Consider the following 22,970-nt stretch of genomic DNA (forward strand, 5'->3'; position numbering starts at 1 on the left):
TCCCGGGATAGAGATAATATCCTACAAGCTGCTAGAAAAGGAGGACCCCTACGCCACGACAACGCCACGGTATCCATCTTCCCGGATTTTTCGTCAGACCTCCAAAAGCAGAGAGCGTCATTCTTCAGCGTTAAAAGACAACTTCGAGAGCTGCAGCTCCCGTACTCCATGATGTACCCGGCGCGACTGCGAGTGACCGACGGAGAACGTACCCGCTTCTTCACCTCACCATCCGAAGCAGAAGAATGGTTAACCGCCAGACGACGTCCAGAAAGACTGTAATGTATATAAAAATTAACCACTTCTTATTTCCCCTCTAGGCGACGGAACTCCTACACGATATATAAGGTGTCACTAAAACTGCCTAAGGATATGGTAAATTACTAAACCAAAGATGAGGCGCCCCCTTCGGGCCGCCCTCAGCACAATACCCCTCCCCCCCCCTTACCCCCACCCCTCCTTCCCCCCTTTCCCCCTCCTTCCCCCCCACCTCCTCCTCCCCCCTCTTCTCCTCAAAAGGGAGCCCACCTAATTAATATAAAACGAGATTTGGTCGGCTCGCACTACTGCTTTACTAAACTAACAGAACCGCGAGTATAGCAAATACTGAAGCTATGCTAAGCTGGTTACCCCGAGTAAAAAGTTAGCCACGAATGCTGATATAGAAAAAAGTATTCAGTGACTAAAACCCGTTAGACCACAAGTTGCAGAAGTTACAAGTTGGTATTACACTACCGCAATGTTTTTAAGTTGTGTGCATCGGATGCTCAATGTTAATGTCTGTTATGAGAATGTACTGAAATGCGATTGTATAATGAGTAACAAAAATGTGACGAGGCGTGACGGGGGGTCTCCTGAGGGAAAGAATGCCATAAAAAACTTTATCCGGACCCAATTCAACTACCTCCGCCAATGGCTGAGATAACTTTTGTGTCCTGGAACGTTAGAGGTATGGGATCCCCCAGGAAGCGAACTACAATTAACTCGCTGATACGCTCCTGGCGACCGCATATATTGTGCCTGCAGGAGACCCACCTCACGCCTGAAACTTCTAAATGTCTGTCGAAGCCATGGGTCCAGTGGTCGGCACATTCATACCATACACCATACTCCAGGGGGGTGTCCCTGCTGATAGAAAGATCACTTAGATGGGAGGTGGAACAACTGAGGAAGGACCCGGAGGGCAGGTTTGTTTTCGTAAGAGCCAAAATAAATAATGATTTGTATGTACTCTTATGTTACTACAACCCACCATCAACCTCAACAACCCTGCTAGCAGAAGGCATACAATTTGCCTCATTTTCGCCAGACACAACGACCATCTGCTTGGGAGACATGAATATGGTCATGGACCCGCTCCTGGATAGGTTCGGGGGTGGTGCTCGGGGGTCGGGGGACACGGGCCCGACTCGACTGGCCTCTATGATCTCGGTAGCGGGATGGTTGGATATGTGGCGAACATTCCACCCATACCAGCGGGAGTTCTCCTGCCATGCAGCCCACAACCATGCGCTGAGTCGAATAGACTATATATTTGGATCTCCCTCACTATTCCCAAAAGTTGAATCCATAGAACATCTCCCAAGAGCAGTGTCAGACCACTCACCAATACGCATGACTATAAAAAACCCAAGCTTCTCTGTCATTAAGAAACAACGAATACACCCGTTTTGGCTGTCGCTACTCGGCCCAAACGACCGAATAGTAGACCAAATTAAAATTTATTACGAAGCACACGAAGCGAGCCCTGATAGGATGTTGGTTTGGGAAGCCTTCAAACCATACCTCAGAGGATGCTTCAAATCCTCAATCTCATTCATTAAAAAAACCACAGCAAAGGAAGGGGAACAATTAGCGGAACAATGCCAGCGGCTGGAAAAGGAATTCATATCTGATCCCTCAAATGAAAAAAAAAAAAAAATGGTTACAAGCGGGCAGAGAGTACCTGTTACATTTAAAGGAGAAGGCCCAAAGGAAATTATTCTTCACCCGCCAGACCTTCTTCGAATTGGGTAATCAGTCCAGTAAATTATTAGCATACATGGCCCGACAAGAAAATACCTCCCCGGCCATACTTAGGATTAAATCAGCAGAGGGCACAATAATCACAGACCCCAAAGGTATATTAAGCAGATTCCAACAATTCTACTCCGACCTATACCAATCCCAAACTAACTACACTCCAACAGAGCTAGAGACCTACCTAGCCAGTATAACATTTCCAGTAATACAAGACACACATAAATCCATGTTAGATGACCCTATTGCAGTGGAGGAGATAGAGAAAGCAATGGAGGACATGGCAAAAAACAAGACCCCGGGCACAGATGGCATACCAATAGAAGTTTACCTACAATACAGGGAGGAAATAACACCACAACTACTTATGCTATATGAAGACATATTGGGAAAAGAACATCTCCCAGACTCGATGCTCGAGGCCAATATAGTCCTCATATTAAAACCTGATAAGAACCCAGAGGAGTGTGGGTCATATAGGCCCATCTCCCTCTTAAATACGGACTATAAAATCCTTACCAAGGTATTGGCCTCCAGGCTGAACCAAGTGATCAAAGATATCATACACCCAGACCAATGCGGGTTCATCCCGGGAATGTCCACATCAGACAATATCAGAAGGACACAGGTGATTACGCAGGTGGGGGGGAGGTGGAGGGCAAATTGGGCCCTGGCCTCATTGGACGCAGCCAAGGCATTCGATTCAGTAGAATGGCCATACCTGATAGAGGTTTTGCGGAAATTCGGATTTGGAGACCCGTTTATTAAATGGGTCTCTATCCTATATAGTGCCCCGGTGGCAAAGATAATGGCGAATGGCCTGGTCTCCACCTCCTTCCCACTTCACAGGGGGACCCGACAGGGTTGCCCGCTTTCCCCTCTTTTATTTGCAATTGCCATAGAACCCCTGGCTCTTAAGATTCGACAGCACGCATCATACAAGGGAATCCAGATTGGACCTAGAGAGGATAAGATAGGATTATATGCGGATGATATAATACTCTATATGTCAGAACCCAAACACACCCTACCACTGGCCATATCTCAAATAGATGAATTCGGGAACTACTCAGGCCTACGTATTAACTGGCAGAAATCTACCCTTATGCCGCTGAGGGGAGAGGAGTGGAGGACGGGAGAAGTATATCATAATCTGCAAATTGTTCCCGCATTTAAATACCTAGGGATTTATATCACCAGAGACCACACCCAAAGCTTTGATCTAAACATTGCACCCCTAATGACGACCCTGCAACTAAAACTAAAAGCTTGGAGCCCTCTACCACTATCTGTAGCAGGTAGAATAAACCTTATCAAAATGATAATACTCCCCAAGTACCTATACCGGTTAGAGCACGCAGAAACGACTATAACACAAAAATTCTTCAAAAAAACTAACTCATTAATAATCTCGTTTATTTGGGGAAAATCCAGAGCCAAACTCCATATGGAAACCCTACAAAAACCTAAAGAATTAGCAGGAATGGCATTACCGGACTTTAAAATGTATTACCTAGCGGGGCAAGTCAGATACATACGCCACTGGTTGTCGGGCTCTCCTCTCCCGAACTCCGAGCACCACCTGATGTATTTCCTCGCGGAGGCATCGCTTTGGATCCTCCTGGAAGCACCAGGACTGTTGACAAAACAAATGCTGCCCATTCACAGACTTGCAACAAATGTCTGGAAGGCATGCAGGCAACTGACTGGGCGGGAAGACACCCCCCTGGAGACCCCTTTATGGAACAACAGGGCGCTGCCGCACTTACTGAGCCTACCAGGTAGACAATTTTGGACAAATTTAGGAATCACCACACTGAAACACTTATACATCGACGGAATACTAGCCTCCTTTGAGCAACTGCAACAATTATACCAGGTACCTAGGACGGGATTCTTTAGATACCTACAACTTAGACACGCATTGACAGCTTAATTCCCGGAGCCCAGGAGACCCTTTTCAGCATACCCGTTAATAGGAATACTGCGCACACAGGGCCCTAGAGGCCTAATTTCGGCACTATACACTCACCTGCTGCACTCCAGGACCCCCGGCACACAGATGACGGTGATGGAAAGATGGAAAGAACTTATCCCAACACTGACTAATGAAGACTGGGAGACCGCGATGGCTATATACACCGGGGTCTCACCAGCTGCGAATAACAAATTAACCCAATTATATATCCTGCACCAATGCTACTTAACACCGAGTAGACTCCATAAAATGAATAGATCAATTACCAGTCAGTGCCATCGCTGTCACGCACCAAACGCAAATTTCAACCATCTAATATGGAACTGCCCGATGGTGCACACGTACTGGGAAGAGGTCACGGAGTTTCTAACCGAACTGATGGGAATACCAGTACCACTGGATCCAGCTATGTGCCTGCTGGGGGTCATGGACGAGGAGCAGTGGCAGCACTATGATAAAATATTTCTTACTAAAGTACTATTCTATGCCCGTAAAGTTATAGCGCTACGATGGGTGGACAGACGCCCCCCGACAATTACAAAATGGCAGAGCATTATTAATACTATCCTACCATATGAAAAAATAGTCTACAAAAACAGAAAATATCCTGAAAAATTTGACAAAGTTTGGGGGATCTGGTGTGGGTCAACAAATACAAACTTCACACAGGAAATGTTTCAAAAGTTATTAAGACGAACTGCACCCAGGCTAGACATGTAAAACAAGCAATATTGTCATTAATACTATAAATGTATGTGTTAATATATATCTAATGAGCACAGAAGTAATGTAACGTATTTGAGTACTGAATACCAATGCCAAAGAGCTTTCTGATGTATACACAGTTAATGTAAATGTTATTGTATGTGATGCATACTGTTTAATAAAACGAGTTTAAAAAAAAAAGATGAGATGGGGTCTGTAAGGAGAAGCAGGACATCGTCCGCAAAAAGACTTATTTTATGCTGTCTAGATCCAGCCGAAAATCCCTTGACACTTGTGCTGAGTCTAATCGCCTCCGCCAGGGGCTCCATGACGAGCGTGAATAGTAAGGGAGATAGGGGACACCCCTCACGGGTGCCATTGGTAATCTGGAAGGTTTTAGAAAAAATTCCCTCAATTAAAACCCTAGCTGATGGGGATCCATAGATAGCCCGAATGACCCCGAGGATATTTCCTTGGAAGCTGAACTTCTCCAGGATGGCGAAGGCGAACCCCCAGTGAAGCCTATCAAAGGCTTTTTCAGCATCTAAAGCCAGTAGGATAGTTGGGGTATGGTTCGCCTCCGCCATACCTACAAGGTTCAATACTCTTCTGGTACCGTCCGACGCCTGCCTTCCTCTAGTGAAGCCCACTTGGTCATTATGGACTATTTGTGGGAGGATTTTTAACAGGCGCTGGGTTAATAGTTTTGAGTAGAGCTTTGTATCGCTATTTAATAGAGAGATAGGGCGGAAGTTTGCAGGGGAGCTCGGGGCCTTTCCTTGCTTAGGGATTGTGACTATAGTGGCACACAGCATTTCCCTCGGGAGAGCGCCCGTAGATGCCACTTTATTGAATGTTTCAGCTAGACAAGGCGCCAGGTCCGGGGCAAAATCTTTATAGTATTCATTTGAGAAGCCATCCGGACCTGGGGCCTTGTGTGCCTTCAATGTCCTAACTGTCTCCAAGACCTCCACGCAGGAAATAGGGCAGTTTAGCGATTCCAGTTGTTTCTTCGTAATAGTTGTTGATTTGTTGAGTGTCTGGTTGAGGGGTGGAGACGTCTCCGTTTAAGTTATATAAATTGGAATAGAAGAGACTAAATTCGTCTGCTATAGCTTGGGGGTGTATTATTTTTTCTCCCGTTCCATCTTGTTTGATCAAGAACGGGATCCTGGAGGGTGCCTGGCGTTGTTTTATTATTCTAGCCATTAGTCTGGAGGGCTTATTATATGCAGTGTAGTAATTCATTTTTGAGAAGTTTAGAGTTTTGACATAATCCTCAATCAGCCCCTGGTGGAGCTTGTGGCGAAGGGACATTAATTCCCTGTGAAGCTTAATTGAAGAGGAGGCCTGAATATCTTGCTCCACTCTAGTGATTTGCGCAAGAATGTTGTTTATCTGGAGCAGTTTCTTTTTCTTATGGAGGGAACTAATTTTAATCAGTATCACCCTCATGTATGCCTTGTGGGCACACCATATGAAGAAGATATCCACGTCTGAATTCATATTGAGCGAGAAGTACTCAGTAATAGATTCTTTAATCATCTTCCTATATTCTGGCACTCTCATAAGAGAAACATTATTTCTCCAGCTTCCATGGTTCGGGGGAGATCTAGATGGCTCAAGTGTAAGAAAAATAGGCGAGTGGTCCGACCACGTTGTTTTACCTATGTCTGCTTGTCTGACCTCCTGTAGGGTCCATTTGTCCACTAGAAAAAGGTCAATCCTTGAAAAGGATCTGTGGCGAGGGGAGTAATGGGTATACTCTCTAGATGAGGAGTTGAGGCACCTATGTGTCAAATAAAGACTGATTGTGGAGCCATGGCGCGAGCGTGGGGGATAGTCTGTTTGTTGAGCTGGAGGAATCAAGCTTTCTATCGGGGACAATGTTAAAGTCTCCGCAAACTATGAGTTTGCCTTTTTGGACTCTGCGTATCTTCTTTGAGATTCTATTTAAGAAAGAAATTTATGAGGAGTTTGGAGCATAGAGATTAACTAGGGTTAATAAAGTGCCATTAAACATGCCCACTAAAATTATGAACCTGCCAGCAGGATCAATAATTTGCTCGGCGAGTGCCAAATCAATAGTGTCTTTAATTGCGATTATGACCCCCGCTCTCTTCTTCTCGGCACAGGATAGGAAAATTTTGGGGAATTTTTTTGTGTGAGAAAAGAGGTTGCGCTGCACGAGCAAAGTGTGACTCTTGAAGGCATAGGATGTCAACCTTATCATGAAGCGCATCCTTCCAAGCTGCTGACCTTTTATATGGGGAATTAAGCCCTTTTGCATTGAGGGAACAAATTCTTAGCGACATATTACAGGAGGGTGATACAGGCTATACTTGTGGAACCATAGTTTTTTGCTGACCCTTATCAAGGTAGAGGAAGGGAAGGAAACATAAACATTTAGAACAAAATTGTCTGGCCTTAAACACCAAACAGTAAGGCCGGAAAACAAATTTTTTCTGGTTCTAGTAGAATTGCTCCAGAAAGTTTTTGTGAACAGCTGTCTGTGTGGAGCTGTTCTCGCAGGCATAGTATCCTGCAGAAGATTGGGGGGAATAAGAGTCCGCCTGGCAAGTGCAAGACTTCAGCCTCCAACTTTATGAAGAGTGATGAACTTAGCGGGGTGAATTGGCTTGTAGGTTTTCTCCAGAAGGCTCACGAGAGCGCTGGGTGGCTGATTTGTTCTGGGGGGTCGTCAGAGATCTGGAGGCCCCAGGCTTTAAGAGACTTCTCTCCCTCTTCTGGTTTGTTGAAGATATGAGTGGTGCCCTCTCTGTGCAGGATAAGCTTAGTGGGGAAGCCCCATCTATAGGGGATTTTCTCTTTTCTGAGGAGAGTGGTTATGTGGGAAAATGTCTTCCTTGCTTGTATAGTGGCAGCGGATAAAAACAAATAATTTGATGTTTGAATACTGAGGAGGCAAGTCGGTCACCATACGGGATGCGAACATTAGAGCCTCTTTGACATGAAAAAAGTGTATCCGTGCTATAACATCGCGTGGAATGTTTTCATGGAGGAATTTTGGTTTCTGCAGACGATGAGCCCTATCAATAATAAGCTCTTGAGCTGGAGTGGAGGTGAGGAGTTTTTTCATAAATTGCGTTAGGAAGTCCTTAAGATCTACTGGACTGATCTTTTCTGAAATGCCTCTGAACTTGATGTTATTACACCTATTGCGGTCTTCCAGATCCGCCATCTTGACTTTAATCTGATCTACCTCCTCCTCTAGGGCATAGTGTGCGTCAATAAGTGTATTGTGAGACTTAGTCAGTTTGCCCATTTTGTTCTCTATGTGAGAGGTTCTCTCCTCAATTTCAGATATAGTAGAGTTGAATGAGGATGAGAAAGTGTGTAGGTCCTCCCTCATAGTGCTTCTCAGGGCCAGCATCATTTCTTTTATGAAAGCCTCTGATCCGTATATAAGATCTGTATAATAGATCCGTTTAAAAAAAGCTAGAAAAACTATCTGAGCTGTACATTAGACTAAGAATGAGATCATCTAGCGACAACAACCCAGGATCGCAATACGACTCTGGGCCCTACACGATAACTACAAAATACAGTGGCCTTAAGATTAAGACGTAACAGGTCGGTGGATACACCTGATGGACCCCTTATATTATGGGGTTATTTTCAACCGCTGACTGATCTACCTAAGTGTTAATATCTATTGGGTCAACACCCTGAGACTGATAAGTCCGATCTGAAAAACTAAGTACCCTATGCCTTTTTTGTGGAAGTACTTACAATTGAAATACGGTGTAATCACAAATCAGTGGTACACATATCCGCATATCAGGCCAGATAAGTGAGGAGAGAAGTAGCTTCATTATCAGTCTAAGTACTGCCACTCCCTGGACTTAGTGACCTACTATTAACCCTTTCAAAAAAAAAAAAAAATTAATTCAACAGTTAATAATATAAGGATTAGACATAAGGAAAGACCTCCTAGCTATAACAAACCAATAGAGATGAGCGAACGTACTCGTCTGAGCTTGATGCTCGTTCGAGTATTAGCGTGTTCGAGATGCTCGTTATTCGAAACGAGCACCACGCGATGTTCGAGTTACTTTCACTTTCATCTCTGAGACGTTAGAGCGCTTTTCTGGCCAATAGAAAGACAGGGAAGGCATTACAACTTCCCCCTGCGACGTTCAAGCCCTATACCACCCCCCTGCTGTGAGTGGCTGGCGAGATCAGGTGTCACCCGAGTATATAAATCGGCCCCTCCCGCGGCTCGCCACAGATGCGTTCTGACATAGCTTAGGGAAAGTGCTGCTGATGCTGGAGTTGCTGTAGGGAGAGTGTTAGGAGTATTTTAGGCTTCAAGAACCCCAACGGTCCTTCTTAGGGCCACACCTAACAGTGTGCAGTAGTGTGGAGGCTGCTTTTTGCAGTGTTGCACTTTTTTTTTTTTTGTATATGGGCCGTGCAGAGCATTGCGCCCTGCAGTAATTATACATAGTCCAGGGGGTAGTTGTCCTCCGAATTCATACGCAGCCAGCTAACTGTTAGAGCAGGCTTGCACAAAATTATTTCCTGGCTCTGTGTTGGCAGTTACATCACCGCTGTATTGCAGTCCACAGTGCAACAGTTTGCAGTTATTTTACATGCTCCAGGGCCAGTAATGGTGAGGCAGGGACAGAAGACATATTTATAGAATATAGGCAGTGGGCCTTTCCAAAAACATTTGGGAAAAAACATCAATTTGGGCTGCCTGTGACCGTCCTCTGTGTACTGGGTCTCTGCTGGGGGTAGTTGTCCTCCTAATTCATACGCAGCCAGCTAAGTGTTACAGCAGGCTTGCGCAAAATTATTTCCTGGCTCTGTGTTGGCAGTTACATCACCGCTGTATTGCAGTCCACAGTGCAACAGTTTGCAGTTATTTTACATGCTCCAGGGCCAGTAATGGTGAGGCAGGGACAGAAGACATATTTATAGAATATAGGCAGTGGGCCTTTCCAAAAACATTTGGGAAAAAACATCTATTTGGGCTGCCTGTGACCGTCTTCTGTGTACTGGGTCTCTGCTGGGGGTAGTTGTCCTCTTAATTCATACGCAGCCAGCTAAGTGTTACAGCAGGCTTGCGCAAAATTATTTCCTGGCTCTGTGTTGGCAGTTACATCACCGCTGTATTGCAGTCCACAGTGCAACAGTCTGCAGTTATTTGACATACTCCAGGGCCAGTAGTGGTGAGGCAGGGACAGAAGACATATTTATAGAATATAGGCAGTGGGCCTTTCCAAAAACATTTGGGAAAAAACATCTATTTGGGCTGCCTGTGACCGTCCTCTGTGTACTGGGTCTCTGCTGGGGGTAGTTGTCCTCCTAATTCATACGCAGCCAGCTAAGTGTTACAGCAGGCTTGCGCAAAATTATTTCCTGGCTCTGTGTTGGCAGTTACATCAACGCTGTATTGTAGTCCACAGTGCAACAGTTTGCAGCTATTTTACATACTCCAGGGCCAGTAATGGTGAGACAGGGACAGAAGACATATTTATAGAATATAGGCAGTGGGCCTTTCCAAAAACATTTGGGAAAAAGCATCTATTTAGGCTGCCTGTGACCATCCTCTGTGTATTGGGTCTCTGCTGGGGGTAGTTGTCCTCCTAATTCATACGCAGCCAGCTAAGTGTTACAGCAGGCTTGCGCAAAATTATTTCCTGGCTCTGTGTTGGCAGTTACATCACCGCTGTATTGCAGTCCACAGTGCAACAGTTTGCAGCTATTTTACATACTCCAGGGCCAGTAATGGTGAGGCAGGGACAGAAGACATATTTATAGAATATAGGCAGTGGGCCTTTCCAAAAACATTTGGGAAAAAACATCTAATTGGGCTGCCTGTGACCGTCCTCTGTGTACTGGGTCTCTGCTGGGGGTAGTTGTCCTCCTAATTCATACGCAGCCAGCTAAGTGTTACAGCAGGCTTGCGCAAAATTATTTCCTGGCTCTTAGTTGGCAGTTACATCACCGCTGTATTGCAGTCCACAGTGCAACAGTCTGCAGTTATTTTACATACTCCAGGGCCAGTAATGGTGAGGCAGGGACAGAAGACATATTTATAGAATATAGGCAGTGGGCCTTTCCAAAAACATTTGGGAAAAAAATCTATTTGGGCTGCCTGTGACCGTCCTCTGTGTACTGGGTCTCTGCTGGGGGTAGTTGTCCTCTTAATTCATACGCAGCCAGCTAAGTGTTACAGCAGGCTTGCGCAAAATTATTTCCTGGCTCTGTGTTGGCAGTTACATCACCGCTGTATTGCAGTCCACAGTGCAACAGTTTGCAGCTATTTTACATACTCCAGGGCCAGTAGTGGTGACGCAGAGAGAGAAGACATATACAGTGTATATAGGCAGTGGGCCTTTCCAAAAACATTTGGGAAAAAAATCTATTTGGGCTGCCTGTGACCGTCCTCTGTGTACTGGGTCTCTGCTGGGGGTAGTTGTCCTCTTAATTCATACGCAGCCAGCTAAGTGTTGCAGTAGGCTTGCGCAAAATTATTTCCTGGCTCTGTGTTGGCAGTTACATCACCGCTGTATTGCAGTCCACAGTGCAACAGTCTGCAGTTATTTGACATACTCCAGGGCCAGTAGTGGTGAGGCAGGGACAGAAGACATATTTATAGAATATAGGCAGTGGGCCTTTCCAAAAACATTTGGGAAAAAACATCTATTTGGGCTGCCTGTGACCGTCCTCTGTGTACTGGGTCTCTGCTGGGGGTAGTTGTCCTCCTAATTCATACGCAGCCAGCTAAGTGTTACAGCAGGCTTGCGCAAAATTATTTCCTGGCTCTGTGTTGGCAGTTACATCACCGCTGTATTGCAGTCCACAGTGCAACAGTTTGCAGTTATTTTACATACTCCAGGGCCAGTAATGGTGAGACAGGGACAGAAGACATATTTATAGAATATAGGCAGTGGGCCTTTCCAAAAACATTTGGGAAAAAAACATCTATTTAGGCTGCCTGTGACCATCCTCTGTGTACTGGGTCTCTGCTGGGGGTAGTTGTCCTCCTAATTCATACGCAGCCAGCTAAGTGTTACAGCAGGCTTGCGCAAAATTATTTCCTGGCTCTGTGTTGGCAGTTACATCACCGCTGTATTGCAGTCCACAGTGCAACAGTTTGCAGCTATTTTACATACTCCAGGGCCAGTAATGGTGAGGCAGGGACAGAAGACATATTTATAGAATATAGGCAGTGGGCCTTTCCAAAAACATTTGGGAAAAAACATCTAATTGGGCTGCCTGTGACCGTCCTCTGTGTACTGGGTCTCTGCTGGGGGTAGTTGTCCTCCTAATTCATACGCAGCCAGCTAAGTGTTACAGCAGGCTTGCGCAAAATTATTTCCTGGCTCTTAGTTGGCAGTTACATCACCGCTGTATTGCAGTCCACAGTGCAACAGTCTGCAGTTATTTTACATACTCCAGGGCCAGTAATGGTGAGGCAGGGACAGAAGACATATTTATAGAATATAGGCAGTGGGCCTTTCCAAAAACATTTGGGAAAAAAATCTATTTGGGCTGCCTGTGACCGTCCTCTGTGTACTGGGTCTCTGCTGGGGGTAGTTGTCCTCTTAATTCATACGCAGCCAGCTAAGTGTTGCAGTAGGCTTGCGCAAAATTATTTCCTGGCTCTGTGTTGGCAGTTACATCACCGCTGTATTGCAGTCCACAGTGCAACAGTCTGCAGTTATTTGACATACTCCAGGGCCAGTAGTGGTGAGGCAGGGACAGAAGACATATTTATAGAATATAGGCAGTGGGCCTTTCCAAAAACATTTGGGAAAAAACATCTATTTGGGCTGCCTGTGACCGTCCTCTGTGTACTGGGTCTCTGCTGGGGGTAGTTGTCCTCCTAATTCATACGCAGCCAGCTAAGTGTTACAGCAGGCTTGCGCAAAATTATTTCCTGGCTCTGCTGTGCGTTCCGTAAGCGAAGTCTGCCTCCACCCACAGGCCAATAAGCGGCACATTTAATTACAGCGTTCTGTTTCTGCACTACTGCTAATACACCATGCTGAGGGGTAGGGGTAGGCCTAGAGGACGTGGATGCGGGCGAGGACGCGGAGGCCCAAGTCAGGGTGTGGGCACAGGCCGAGCTCCTGATCCAGGTGTATCGCAGCCGACTGCTGCGGGATTAGGAGAGAGGCACGCTTCTGGCGTCCCCGCATTCATCTCACAATTAATGGGTCCACGCGGTAGACCTTTATTAGAAAATGAGCAGTGTGAGCAGGCCCTGTCGTGGATGGCACAAAGTGCATCCAGCAATCTATCGAACACCCAGAGCTCTGCGCTGTCCACTGCTGCAACTCTGAATCCTCTGGCTGCTGCTCCTCCTTCCTCCCAGCCTCCTCACTCCATTACAATGACACATTCTGAGGAGCAGGCAGACTCCCAGGAACTGTTCTCGGGCCCCTGCCCAGAATGGGCAGCAATGGTTCCGAATCCTCTCCCACTGGAGGAGTTTGTCGTGACCGATGCACAACCTTTTGAAAATTCCCGGGGTCCGGGGGATGAGGCTGGGGACTTCCGGCAACTGTCTCAAGACCTTTCAGTGGGTGAGGAGGACGATGACGATGAGACACAGTTGTCTATCAGTGAGGTAGTAATAAGGGCAGTAAGTCCGAGGGAGGAGCGCACAGAGGATTCGGAGGAAGAGCAGCAGGACGATGAGGTGACTGACCCCACCTGGTTTGCTACGCCTACTGAGGACAGGTCTTCAGAGGGGAAGGCAAGGGCAGCAGCAGGACAGGTTGGAAGAGGCAGTGCGGTGGCCAGGGGTAGAGGCAGGGCCAGACCAAATAATCCACCAACTGTTTCCCAAAGCGCCCCCTCGTGCCATGCCACCCTGCAGAGGCCGAGGTGCTCAAAGGTCTGGCAGTTTTTCACTGAGTGCAGACGACCGACGAACAGTGGTGTGCAACCTTTGTCGCGCCAAGATCAGCCGGGGAGCCACCACCACCAGCCTCACTACCACCAGCATGCGCAGACGTATGATGGCCAAGCACGCCCACAAGGTGGGACGAAGGCCGTTCACCGCCTCCGGTTTGCACCGCTGCCTCTCCCCCTGTGCCCCAACCTGCCACTGAGATCCAACCCCCCTCTCAGGACACAGGCACTACCGTCTCCTGGCCTGCACCCACACCCTCACCTCCGCTGTCCTCAGCCCCATCCACCAATGTCTGTCAGCGCACCATCTAGCCGTCGCTAGCGCAAGTGTTGGAGCGCAAGCGCAAGTACGCCGCCACACACCCGCACGCTCAAACGTTAAACGTGCACATAGCCAAATTTATCAGCCTGGAGATGCTGCCGTATAGGGTTGTGGAAACGGAGGCTTTCAAAAGTATGATGGCGGCGGCGGCCCCGTGCTACTCAGTTCCCAGTCGCCACTACTTTTCCCGATGTGCCGTCCCAGCCCTGCACGACCACGTCTCCCGCAACATTGTACGCGCCCTCACCAACGCGGTTACTGCCAAGGTCCACTTAACAACGGACACGTGGACAAGCACAGGCGGGCAGGGCCACTATATCTCCCTGACGGCACATTGGGTGAATTTAGTGGAGGCTGGGACAGAGTCAGAGCCTGGGACCGCTCACGTCCTACCCACCCCCAGAATTGCGGGCCCCAGCTCGGTGGTGGTATCTGCGGCGGTGTATGCTTCCTCCACTAAACCACCCTCCTCCTCCTCCGCAACCTCTGTCTTGCAGTCAAGATGTGTCAGCAGCAGCACGTCGGCAGCAGTCGGTGTCGCGCGGCGTGGCAGCACAGCGGTGGGCAAGCGTCAGCAGGCCGTGCTGAAACTACTCAGCTTAGGAGATAAGAGGCACACGGCCCACGAACTGCTGCAGGGTCTGACAGAGCAGACCGACCGCTGGCTTGCGCCGCTGAGCCTCCAACCGGGCATGGTCGTGTGTGACAACGGCCGTAACCTGGTGGCGGCTCTGCCATTCCTGGCCCACGTCTTTAATTTGGTGGTTCAGCGCTTTCTGAAAAGCTACCCACGCTTGTCAGACCTGCTCGGAAAGGTGCTCTGGCTCTGCGCACATTTCCGCAAGTCCCACACGGACGCTGCCACCCTGCGCACCCTGCAACATCACTTTAAGCTGCCAGTGCACCGACTGCTGTGCGACGTGCCCACACGGTGGAACTCTACGCTCCACATGTTGGCCAGGCTCTATGAGCAGCGTAGAGCTATAGTGGAATACCAACTCCAACATGGGCGGCGCAGTGGGAGTCAGCCTCCTCAATTCTTTACAGAAGAGTGGGCCTGGTTGGCAGACATCTGCCAGGTCCTTGGAAACTTTGAGGAGTCTACCCAGATGGTGTGCGGCGATGCTGCAATCATTAGCGTCACCATTCCTCTGCTATGCCTCTTGAGAAGTTCCCTGCAAAGCATAAAGGCAGACGCTTTGCGCTCGGAAACAGAGCGGGGGGAAGACAGTATGTCGCTGGATAGTCAGAGCACCCTCCTGTCTATATCTCAGCGCGTTGAGGAGGAAGAGGAGCATGAGGAGAATGAGGAGGAGGGGAAGAGACAGCTTGGCCCACTGCTGAGGGTACCCATGCTACTTGCCTGTCATCCTTTCAGCGTGTATGCCCTGGGGAGGAGGAGGAGGATCCTGAAAGTGATCTTCCTAGTGAGGACAGACATGTGTTGCGTACAGGTACTCTGGCACACATGGCGGACGTCATGTTAGGATGCCTTTCTCGTGACCCTTGCGTTACACGCATTCTGGCCACTACGGATTACTGGGTGTACACATTGCTCGACCCACGGTATAAGGAGAACTTTTCCACTCTGATACCCGAAGAGGAAAGGGATTCGAGAGTGATGCTATACCACAGGACCCTGGCGGACAAGTTGATGGTAAAATTCCCATCCGACAGCGCTAGTGGCAGAAGGCGCAGTTCCGAGGGCCAGGTAGCAGGGGAGGCGCGGAGATCAGGCAGCATGTACGGCACAGGCAGGGGAACACTCTCTAAGGCCTTTGACAGCTTTCTGGCTCCCCAGCAAGACTGTGTCACCGCTCCCCAGTCAAGGCTGAATCGGCGGGAGCACTGTAAAAGGATGGTGAGGGAGTACGTAGCCGATCACACGACCGTCCTCCGTGACGCCTCTGCCCCCTACAACTACTGGGTGTCGAAGCTGGACACGTGGCCTGAACTCGCGCTGTATGCCCTGGAGGTGCTTGCTTGTCCTGCGGCTAGCGTCTTGTCAGAGAGGGTGTTTAGTGCGGCTGGGGGAATCATCACAGATAAGCGTACCCGCCTGTCAACCGACAGTGCCGACAGGCTTACACTCATCAAGATGAACAAAGCCTGGATTTCCCCAGACTTCTCTTCTCCACCAGCGGACAGCAGCGATACCTAAGCAATACGTAGGCCGCACCCGCGGATGGAAGCATCGTTCTCTTTGCACCATCAAAAACGGGGACATTTTTGCTTCATCAATCTGTGTATAGTATTCATCCTCCTCCTCCTGCTCCTCCTCCTGAAACCTCACGTAATCACGCCGAACAGCCAATTTTTCTTAGGGCCACAAGGCTCAGTCATATAATTTTTCTAAACAATTTTTATACGTTTCAATGCTCATTAAAGCGTTGAAACTTGCACCTGAACCAATTTTTATTTTAACTGGGCTGCCTCCAGGCCAAGTTACAAATTAAGCCACATTAACCAAAGCGATTAATGGGTTTCACCTGCCCTCTTGGTTGGGCATGGGCAATTTTTCTGAGGTACATTAGTACTGTTGGTACACCAATTTTTTGGGGCCCTCGCCTACAGTGTAATCCAATTAATTTTTTGCCCACCTGCATTACAGCTGACGGTACCTCAGCTGTGCTGGGCACTGCAATGGGATATATTTATGTTCCGCCGGCGGCTTCCTGGCACCCACCCATGCTGTCGGTCCACACGGAGTTGTAACTACAAGTGTCCACTTCTAAAGAACCCCGGTCAGACTGGGGCATGCAGTGTGGGCCCAAGCCCACCTGCATTAAACATCACATTACCTCAGCTGTGATGGGCAATGCAATGGGATATATTTATGTACCGCCGGTGGGTTCCAGGGAGCCACCCATGCTGTGGGTCCACATGGAGTTGTAACTACATGTGTCCACTTCTAAAGAACCCCAGTCTGACTGGGGCATGCAGTGTGGGCCGAAGCCCACCTGCATTAAACATCACATTACCTCAGCTGTGATGGGCAATGCAATGGGATATATTAATGTACCGCCGGTGGGTTCCAGGGAGCCACCCATGCTGTGGGTCCACACGGAGTTTTAACTACATGTGTCCACTTCTAAAGAACCTCAGTCTGACTGGGGCATGCAGTGTGGGCCGAAGCCCACCTGCATTAAACATCACATTACCTCAGCTGTGATGGGCACTGCAATGGGATATATTTATGTACCGCCGGTGGCTTCCTGGCACCCACCCATGCTGTCGGTCCACACGGAGTTTTAACTACATGTGTCCACTTCTAAAGAACCCCAGTCAGACTGGGGTATGCAGTGTGGGCCGAAGCCCACCTGCATTAAACATCACATTACCTCAGCTGTGATGGGCAATGCAATGGGATATATTTATGTACCGCCGGTGGGTTCCAGGGAGCCACCCATGCTGTTGGTCCACACGGAGTTGTAACTACATGTGTCCACTTCTAAAGAACCCCAGTCTGACTGGGGCATGCAGTGTGGGCCGAAGCCCACCTGCATTAAACATCACATTGCCTCAGCTGTGATGGGCACTGCAATGGGATATATTTATGTACCGGCGGTGGCTTCCTGGCACCAATCCATGCTGTCGGTCCACACGGAGTTGTAACTACATGTGTCCACTTCTAAAGAACCCCAGTCAGACTGGAGCATGCAGTGTGGGCCGAAGCCCACCTGCATTAAACATCACATTACCTCAGCTGTGACGGGCAATACAATGGGATATATTTATGTACCGCCGGTGGGTTCCAGGGAGCCACCCATGCTGTGGGTCCACATGGAGTTGTAACTACATGTGTCCACTTCTAAAGAACCCCAGTCTGACTGGGGCATGCAGTGTGGGCCGAAGCCCACCTGCATTAAACATCACATTACCTCAACTGCGATGGGCAATGCAATGGGATATATTTATGTACCGCCGGTGGGTTCCAGGGAGCCACCCATGCTGTGGGTCCACACGGAGTTGTAAATGCATTTGTGTCCACTTCTAAAGAAACCCAGTCTGACTGGGGCATGCAGTGTGGGCCGAAGCCCACCTGCATTAAACATCACATTACCTCAGCTGTGATGGGCACTGCAATGGGATATATTTATGTACCGCCGGTGGCTTCTTGGCACCCACCCATGCTGTCGGTCCTTAGGGACTTCACAATAGGGAGTTGTACCTGCCTGTGTCTATGAATTAAAAAGCCCGGTCAGGTTGGGGCATGCAGTGTGGGCCGAAGCCCACCTGCATTTCATCTGACGTTAGCTCTGCTGTCCAGGGCACTGCAATGGGATACATTTATGTACAGCCGGTGGGTTCCAGGGAGCCACCCATGCTGTGGGTGCACACGGAATTCCCATTGCGGAGTTGTACCTGCCTGTGACTATTTATAAAAAAACGCGGTCTGACTGGGGCATGCAGACACCTTGACAGAATGAATAGTGTGTGGCACATAGGTTCCCCATTGCTATGCCCACGTGTCCAGCTCCAGATGGAGGTGGCACAGGATTGAATTTCTCATTGCTTCTGTACAGCATTGTGGGCTATCGCCCCACCCCTTTTAAAGAGGGTCGCTGCCTAGCCGTGCCAACCCTCTGCAGTGTGTGCCTGCGGTTCCTTCTCATGGCAGACGCACTTATAAATAGACATGAGGGTGGTGTGGCATGAGGGCAGCTGAAGGCTGCGCAGGGACAATTTGGTGTGCGCTGTGGACACTGGGTCGTGCGGGGGGGGGGGGGGGGGTTGGGCAGCATGTAACCCAGGAGAAGTGGCAGCGGAGTTTCATGCAGGCAGTGATTGTGCTTTGTTGGAGGTAGTGTGGTGCTTAGCTAAGGTATGCATTGCTAATGAGGGCTTTTCAGAAGTAAAAATTGTTGGGAGGGGGGGCACTCTTGCCGCTATTGTGGCTTAATAGTGGGACCTGGGAACTTGAGATGCAGCCCAACATGTAGCCCCTCGCCTGCCCTATCCGTTGCTGTGTCGTTCCCATCACTTTCTTGAATTGCCCAGATTTTCACAAATGAAAATTAGCGAGCATCGGCGATATACAAAAATGCTCGGGTCGCCCATTGACTTCAATGGGGTTCGTTACTCGAAACGAACCCTCGAGCATCGCAAAATTTTCGTCCAGAGTAACGAGCACCCGAGCATTTTGGTGCTCGCTCATCTCTACAAACCAACTTTCCGACTGTCGGAGATCTACAAATATGTATGTAGATTACATTGTGTTTATTGTCTAATGAGACTTTACCCCCTATCAGGGGAGTTAACCTTGTATTGTTAAAATATCTTAATAATATCTGATTTACAAAAAAAAATAAAAAATCCGCACACATTTGAGCGGGGGCAGCTTTGAGTCACAGCCCCTTCACACCCATTGCAGGCCGGCCGCGCTGAACTCCGGCTGCCGGGACAAGGTGAGTATATATATATTTTTTATTTTAACACATTTCTGGATGAATTGCAGGGAAGGGCTTATGTATTTAAACCCTTCCCGACAATTCATCCCGTGCACGCCCGCAGCGCATTGCTTTCAATGGAGCCGGCTGTATTGCCGGCTCCATTGAATGCAATGCGCTGGACAGCTCCGGCCCGTTTCTAATGAAACGCGGCTAGGAGCAGATTTTCGGGCGATTTTTGGGCCCCGGTCACGCGATTTGTGGATGCGCATCCGTCATGCGATCCGCAAATCGCGCGAAAAAACGCCTGTGTGACTAAGGCCTAAAGGGCGACAAATAACTTTTAACGTTGCTATAAATGAGTCCTGTTGGGAGAGCGTATGCCAAAGAATTAGATCATGTATTTAAATTTGTTGTGCAGTAGATATGGGTACAGGAGCACAGGGGGCCCGAGCTGAACTTTCACATCAGGGCCCCTGAGCTTTTAGCTAGGCCCCTGTTATGTATCATGAATATGTTGGTGCCCCTTGTCACTGCTGATAAGCTGCCTGCTTCCACTCAAGGGCAGGCAGCTAACAGCAGAAACAAGTTCTGATAGCGTTAATGGGGTCCACACCCTTATCAAAGGAGTCAGCACCCCAAAGAAATTGTACTCTTACTCAGTGGTATTTTCAGCACTGTTAGATGGATATGATAGATATATATAACATTTAATATGTTATGAAATATCCCTACAGATGCTGAGAACTGTATTAAATGCCAAAGTGATGAATGGCCAAATGAGAAGAGAGACCGATGCCTGCCCAAAGTCCTGGAGTTCATCTCTTACCAGTATGACACAATGGCTTCTGTATTTTCCAGTGGCTCGGTCTTCGGATGTCTTTTGACTGGCTTCATATTTGGAATATTTATCTTCTACCGGGACACTCCTATTGTTAAAGCTAATAACCGGAACCTGAGTTATCTCCTCCTGGTCTCCATCATCCTCAGCTTTCTCTCCGTCTTCTTGTTTCTTGGTCGTCCCAGTGACATAACTTGTAGATTACGGGAGACCAGTTTTGGGATTTTTTTCTCAGCAGCCGTCTCTTCACTTCTCGCCAAGACTATTATGGTTTGTGTTGCTTTTAAGTCCACCAAGCCTGGAAGCCCATGGAGAAAATGGTTGAGTGTGAAGCTGCCCTATACCATAGTGCTGTTGTGTTCATTTATACAAGTTGTCATCTGTGTTATCTGGCTGTCTATTTCTCCCCCATTCCAGGACTTTGACACTCAGTCTTATCCTGGGAAGATCATCATTCAGTGTAATGGAGGATCAGCTATCTGGTTCTACTTCCTGTTGGGATATATGGGGCTCCTGGCAGCGGTTAGCTTTGTTCTGGCTTTCATGGTGAGAACATTACCGGACCGTTTTAATGAGGCCAAGTACATCACCTTCAGCATGCTGCTGTTCTGCAGTGTCTGGATCTCCATGATCCCAGCTTATCTGAGCACCAGAGGGAAATCCATGGTGGCGGTGGAGATATTTGCAGTAATGGTGTCCAATGCTGGACTTTTAGGTTGTGTGTTTTTCCCAAAATGTTTTATCATTTTGTTCAAATCTGAAATGAATAGAAAAACTGATCTGCTGGGTAAATTGAAGTAATGTTAGCAAAATATTAACCCCTAATAATAGAGTAGTACAGCGTGTACATGTCTTGTCAAACCACCTTCTTCTGGGAGAGTGTCATGTGCCCAGCCACTTGTCATATATCAGCAACCTCCCCCTTCCTGTAGTAGTGGAGGTGGCCCCATGTTTAAGTACAGCTCATCAACCCACCCGCATTGCTGGAGTAGTGATGGCCCCATTAATGACTAATCAAGATTCTCCTGACACATAAGTTATTCATTTCCCACACTGGAGTCGTCCCTATTCTCTCCACCACCCTCAATTGTTAGTATAATAGCTGCAGTATGACGATTCCCACATCACACTATTAAAAAGTTTAAAGTTTTCATTGAACAATCACAAGTATACAACAGGCATATAAAAGCGCATGAAACTGTGCATAATAAGACATGTTATCTTTTGAGCAATACAGTGGCTAGAATTTATAGGCAAACATCATATAATATTCATATATAATTTTGTCCCGACTATGGCTTTGAGTTGTATTATGTACCAAGTCCAGCATGTTAGATCTGGGAACAACAGCACCCTTGTAAATAAATCTGCTTTAATTATTCCACGTTGTAATATTTCTGCTCTGCAGCAGTCTCCTTTTTTGGAACAGTGTGGTAAGTTGATATACAGTAATATAACACTGATTTCATCCCCATAACAAGTTCTCCATATCCTTCGATGCTCTCATCCCTTTGCACCCTTTCTGGCTCAATGCTGGTTAAGCCTAATATTTCATAGAGGATTTTGTATGATGCCGTCCAGCATAAAAATGTGGATGTGTAATGCCCAAAAGTGGAAAAAGAGGTCCAACACATAAATACCTCTGAGAGCTCTTTTATAGGCCAAGGGTATAACTTTCAAGGCCTCAGTTGGCATGGCTGTTTATGTAATAGTGCCATAACTCTAATCATTTGCATATCTGCCTGAGATGTCACTGCATGATGAGTTTTGCAGCAAAAGAACAACTCCTCACACTTTTAGTTGCTTGATTTTTCTTTTGCAAAGAGTGTATATAAACAGTAAAGTACGGGGAAAAGCTGTTCAAGTTAAATAGACAAGTCGGTGCCCCCCGGCTGCAAAAAAAAATGTCAGTCTGAAGAGATGAGCAGGCTTCTTTTCTGTAAGAGCCGTGAATCAGTGGAGCGGACACCTCAGTAGCTGGTTTACTTGGTAACAGTGAATAGAAAAAACACATTTTGTACATTGCTCAAAGAGACATTTTGCTTTTGACTTGTCAGAAGGGTTATTGGATGATAAGCCAATCAATCTGTGGGGAAACATTGTGGTAAGGCTAATTCCACAAGGGGATTTTCTACTTTGCTGCAAGAAAATTGCAGCCATATCACATTTGTGCTATGTGAGATATCACTGCATTTTCTCCTGGTCATCGCGATTTTGTATCGCACATGGTGCTACAAATTCACGCAACTTTGTAGCACTATGTGCAAGGATTTTTGGGGGGTTGGGTGGAGTGTGGTGGCTTGAAATATAGGCCTTGCCCTGAAAATAAGCCCTAGCTTAATAAAAAAAAAAAAAAAAGGAATACATCACCCCTCTGGCGCGTCTCCCCTGAGGCTCTCCAGCAGGCTTGCTTGAAGTCCTCTGCTAGCACTTCCTGAATTGGATGCTCAAATTCTCCGCCTCTAGGAAGTGCTGGCTGTGATTGGTTCTCGAGCACATAGCATAAACAATCAGAGGGACTACTAATGTTGCTCATCTTGATTGGCGAAACAATTGTTCCCATCTTTGCAAAATAAATCCGGTTGGTCTGTACCAATTTTGGATGAAAATCACTGGAAAATTGAATTTTCCATAATGCCTGCTGCAGAGGTTAGCATGTAGCCAATCATCAGCCAAAGCACCTTTTTGATGTAACCAAATGTGTCCTTCATCTTGTATATGGGCAGCAGTTTCATTGGACACGTGCATTACATGACCTAGATAAATATAATATAGGCACAATGTAACCAGCAGCCATTTTACAGTTGAGCACAGGTCAGA

General features: G+C 47.6%; 1 protein-coding gene across 1 annotated transcript in view; it reads left to right on the forward strand.

Annotated features, from left to right (window-relative positions):
• LOC136573435 (vomeronasal type-2 receptor 26-like) overlaps nt 1-20,951 on the forward strand; it is a 102,622-nt gene extending 81,671 nt beyond the window's left edge. The window contains exon 4 of the mRNA XM_066574725.1: nt 20,047-20,951. Coding sequence (XP_066430822.1) covers nt 20,047-20,951 — 905 coding nt within the window. The remainder of the gene's footprint in view (nt 1-20,046) is intronic.
• The last annotated feature ends 2,019 nt before the right edge of the window (nt 20,952-22,970 follow it).

This window comes from Eleutherodactylus coqui, chromosome 7 (genome assembly GCF_035609145.1).
Source record: "Eleutherodactylus coqui strain aEleCoq1 chromosome 7, aEleCoq1.hap1, whole genome shotgun sequence".
NCBI lineage: Eukaryota > Metazoa > Chordata > Amphibia > Anura > Eleutherodactylidae > Eleutherodactylus > Eleutherodactylus coqui.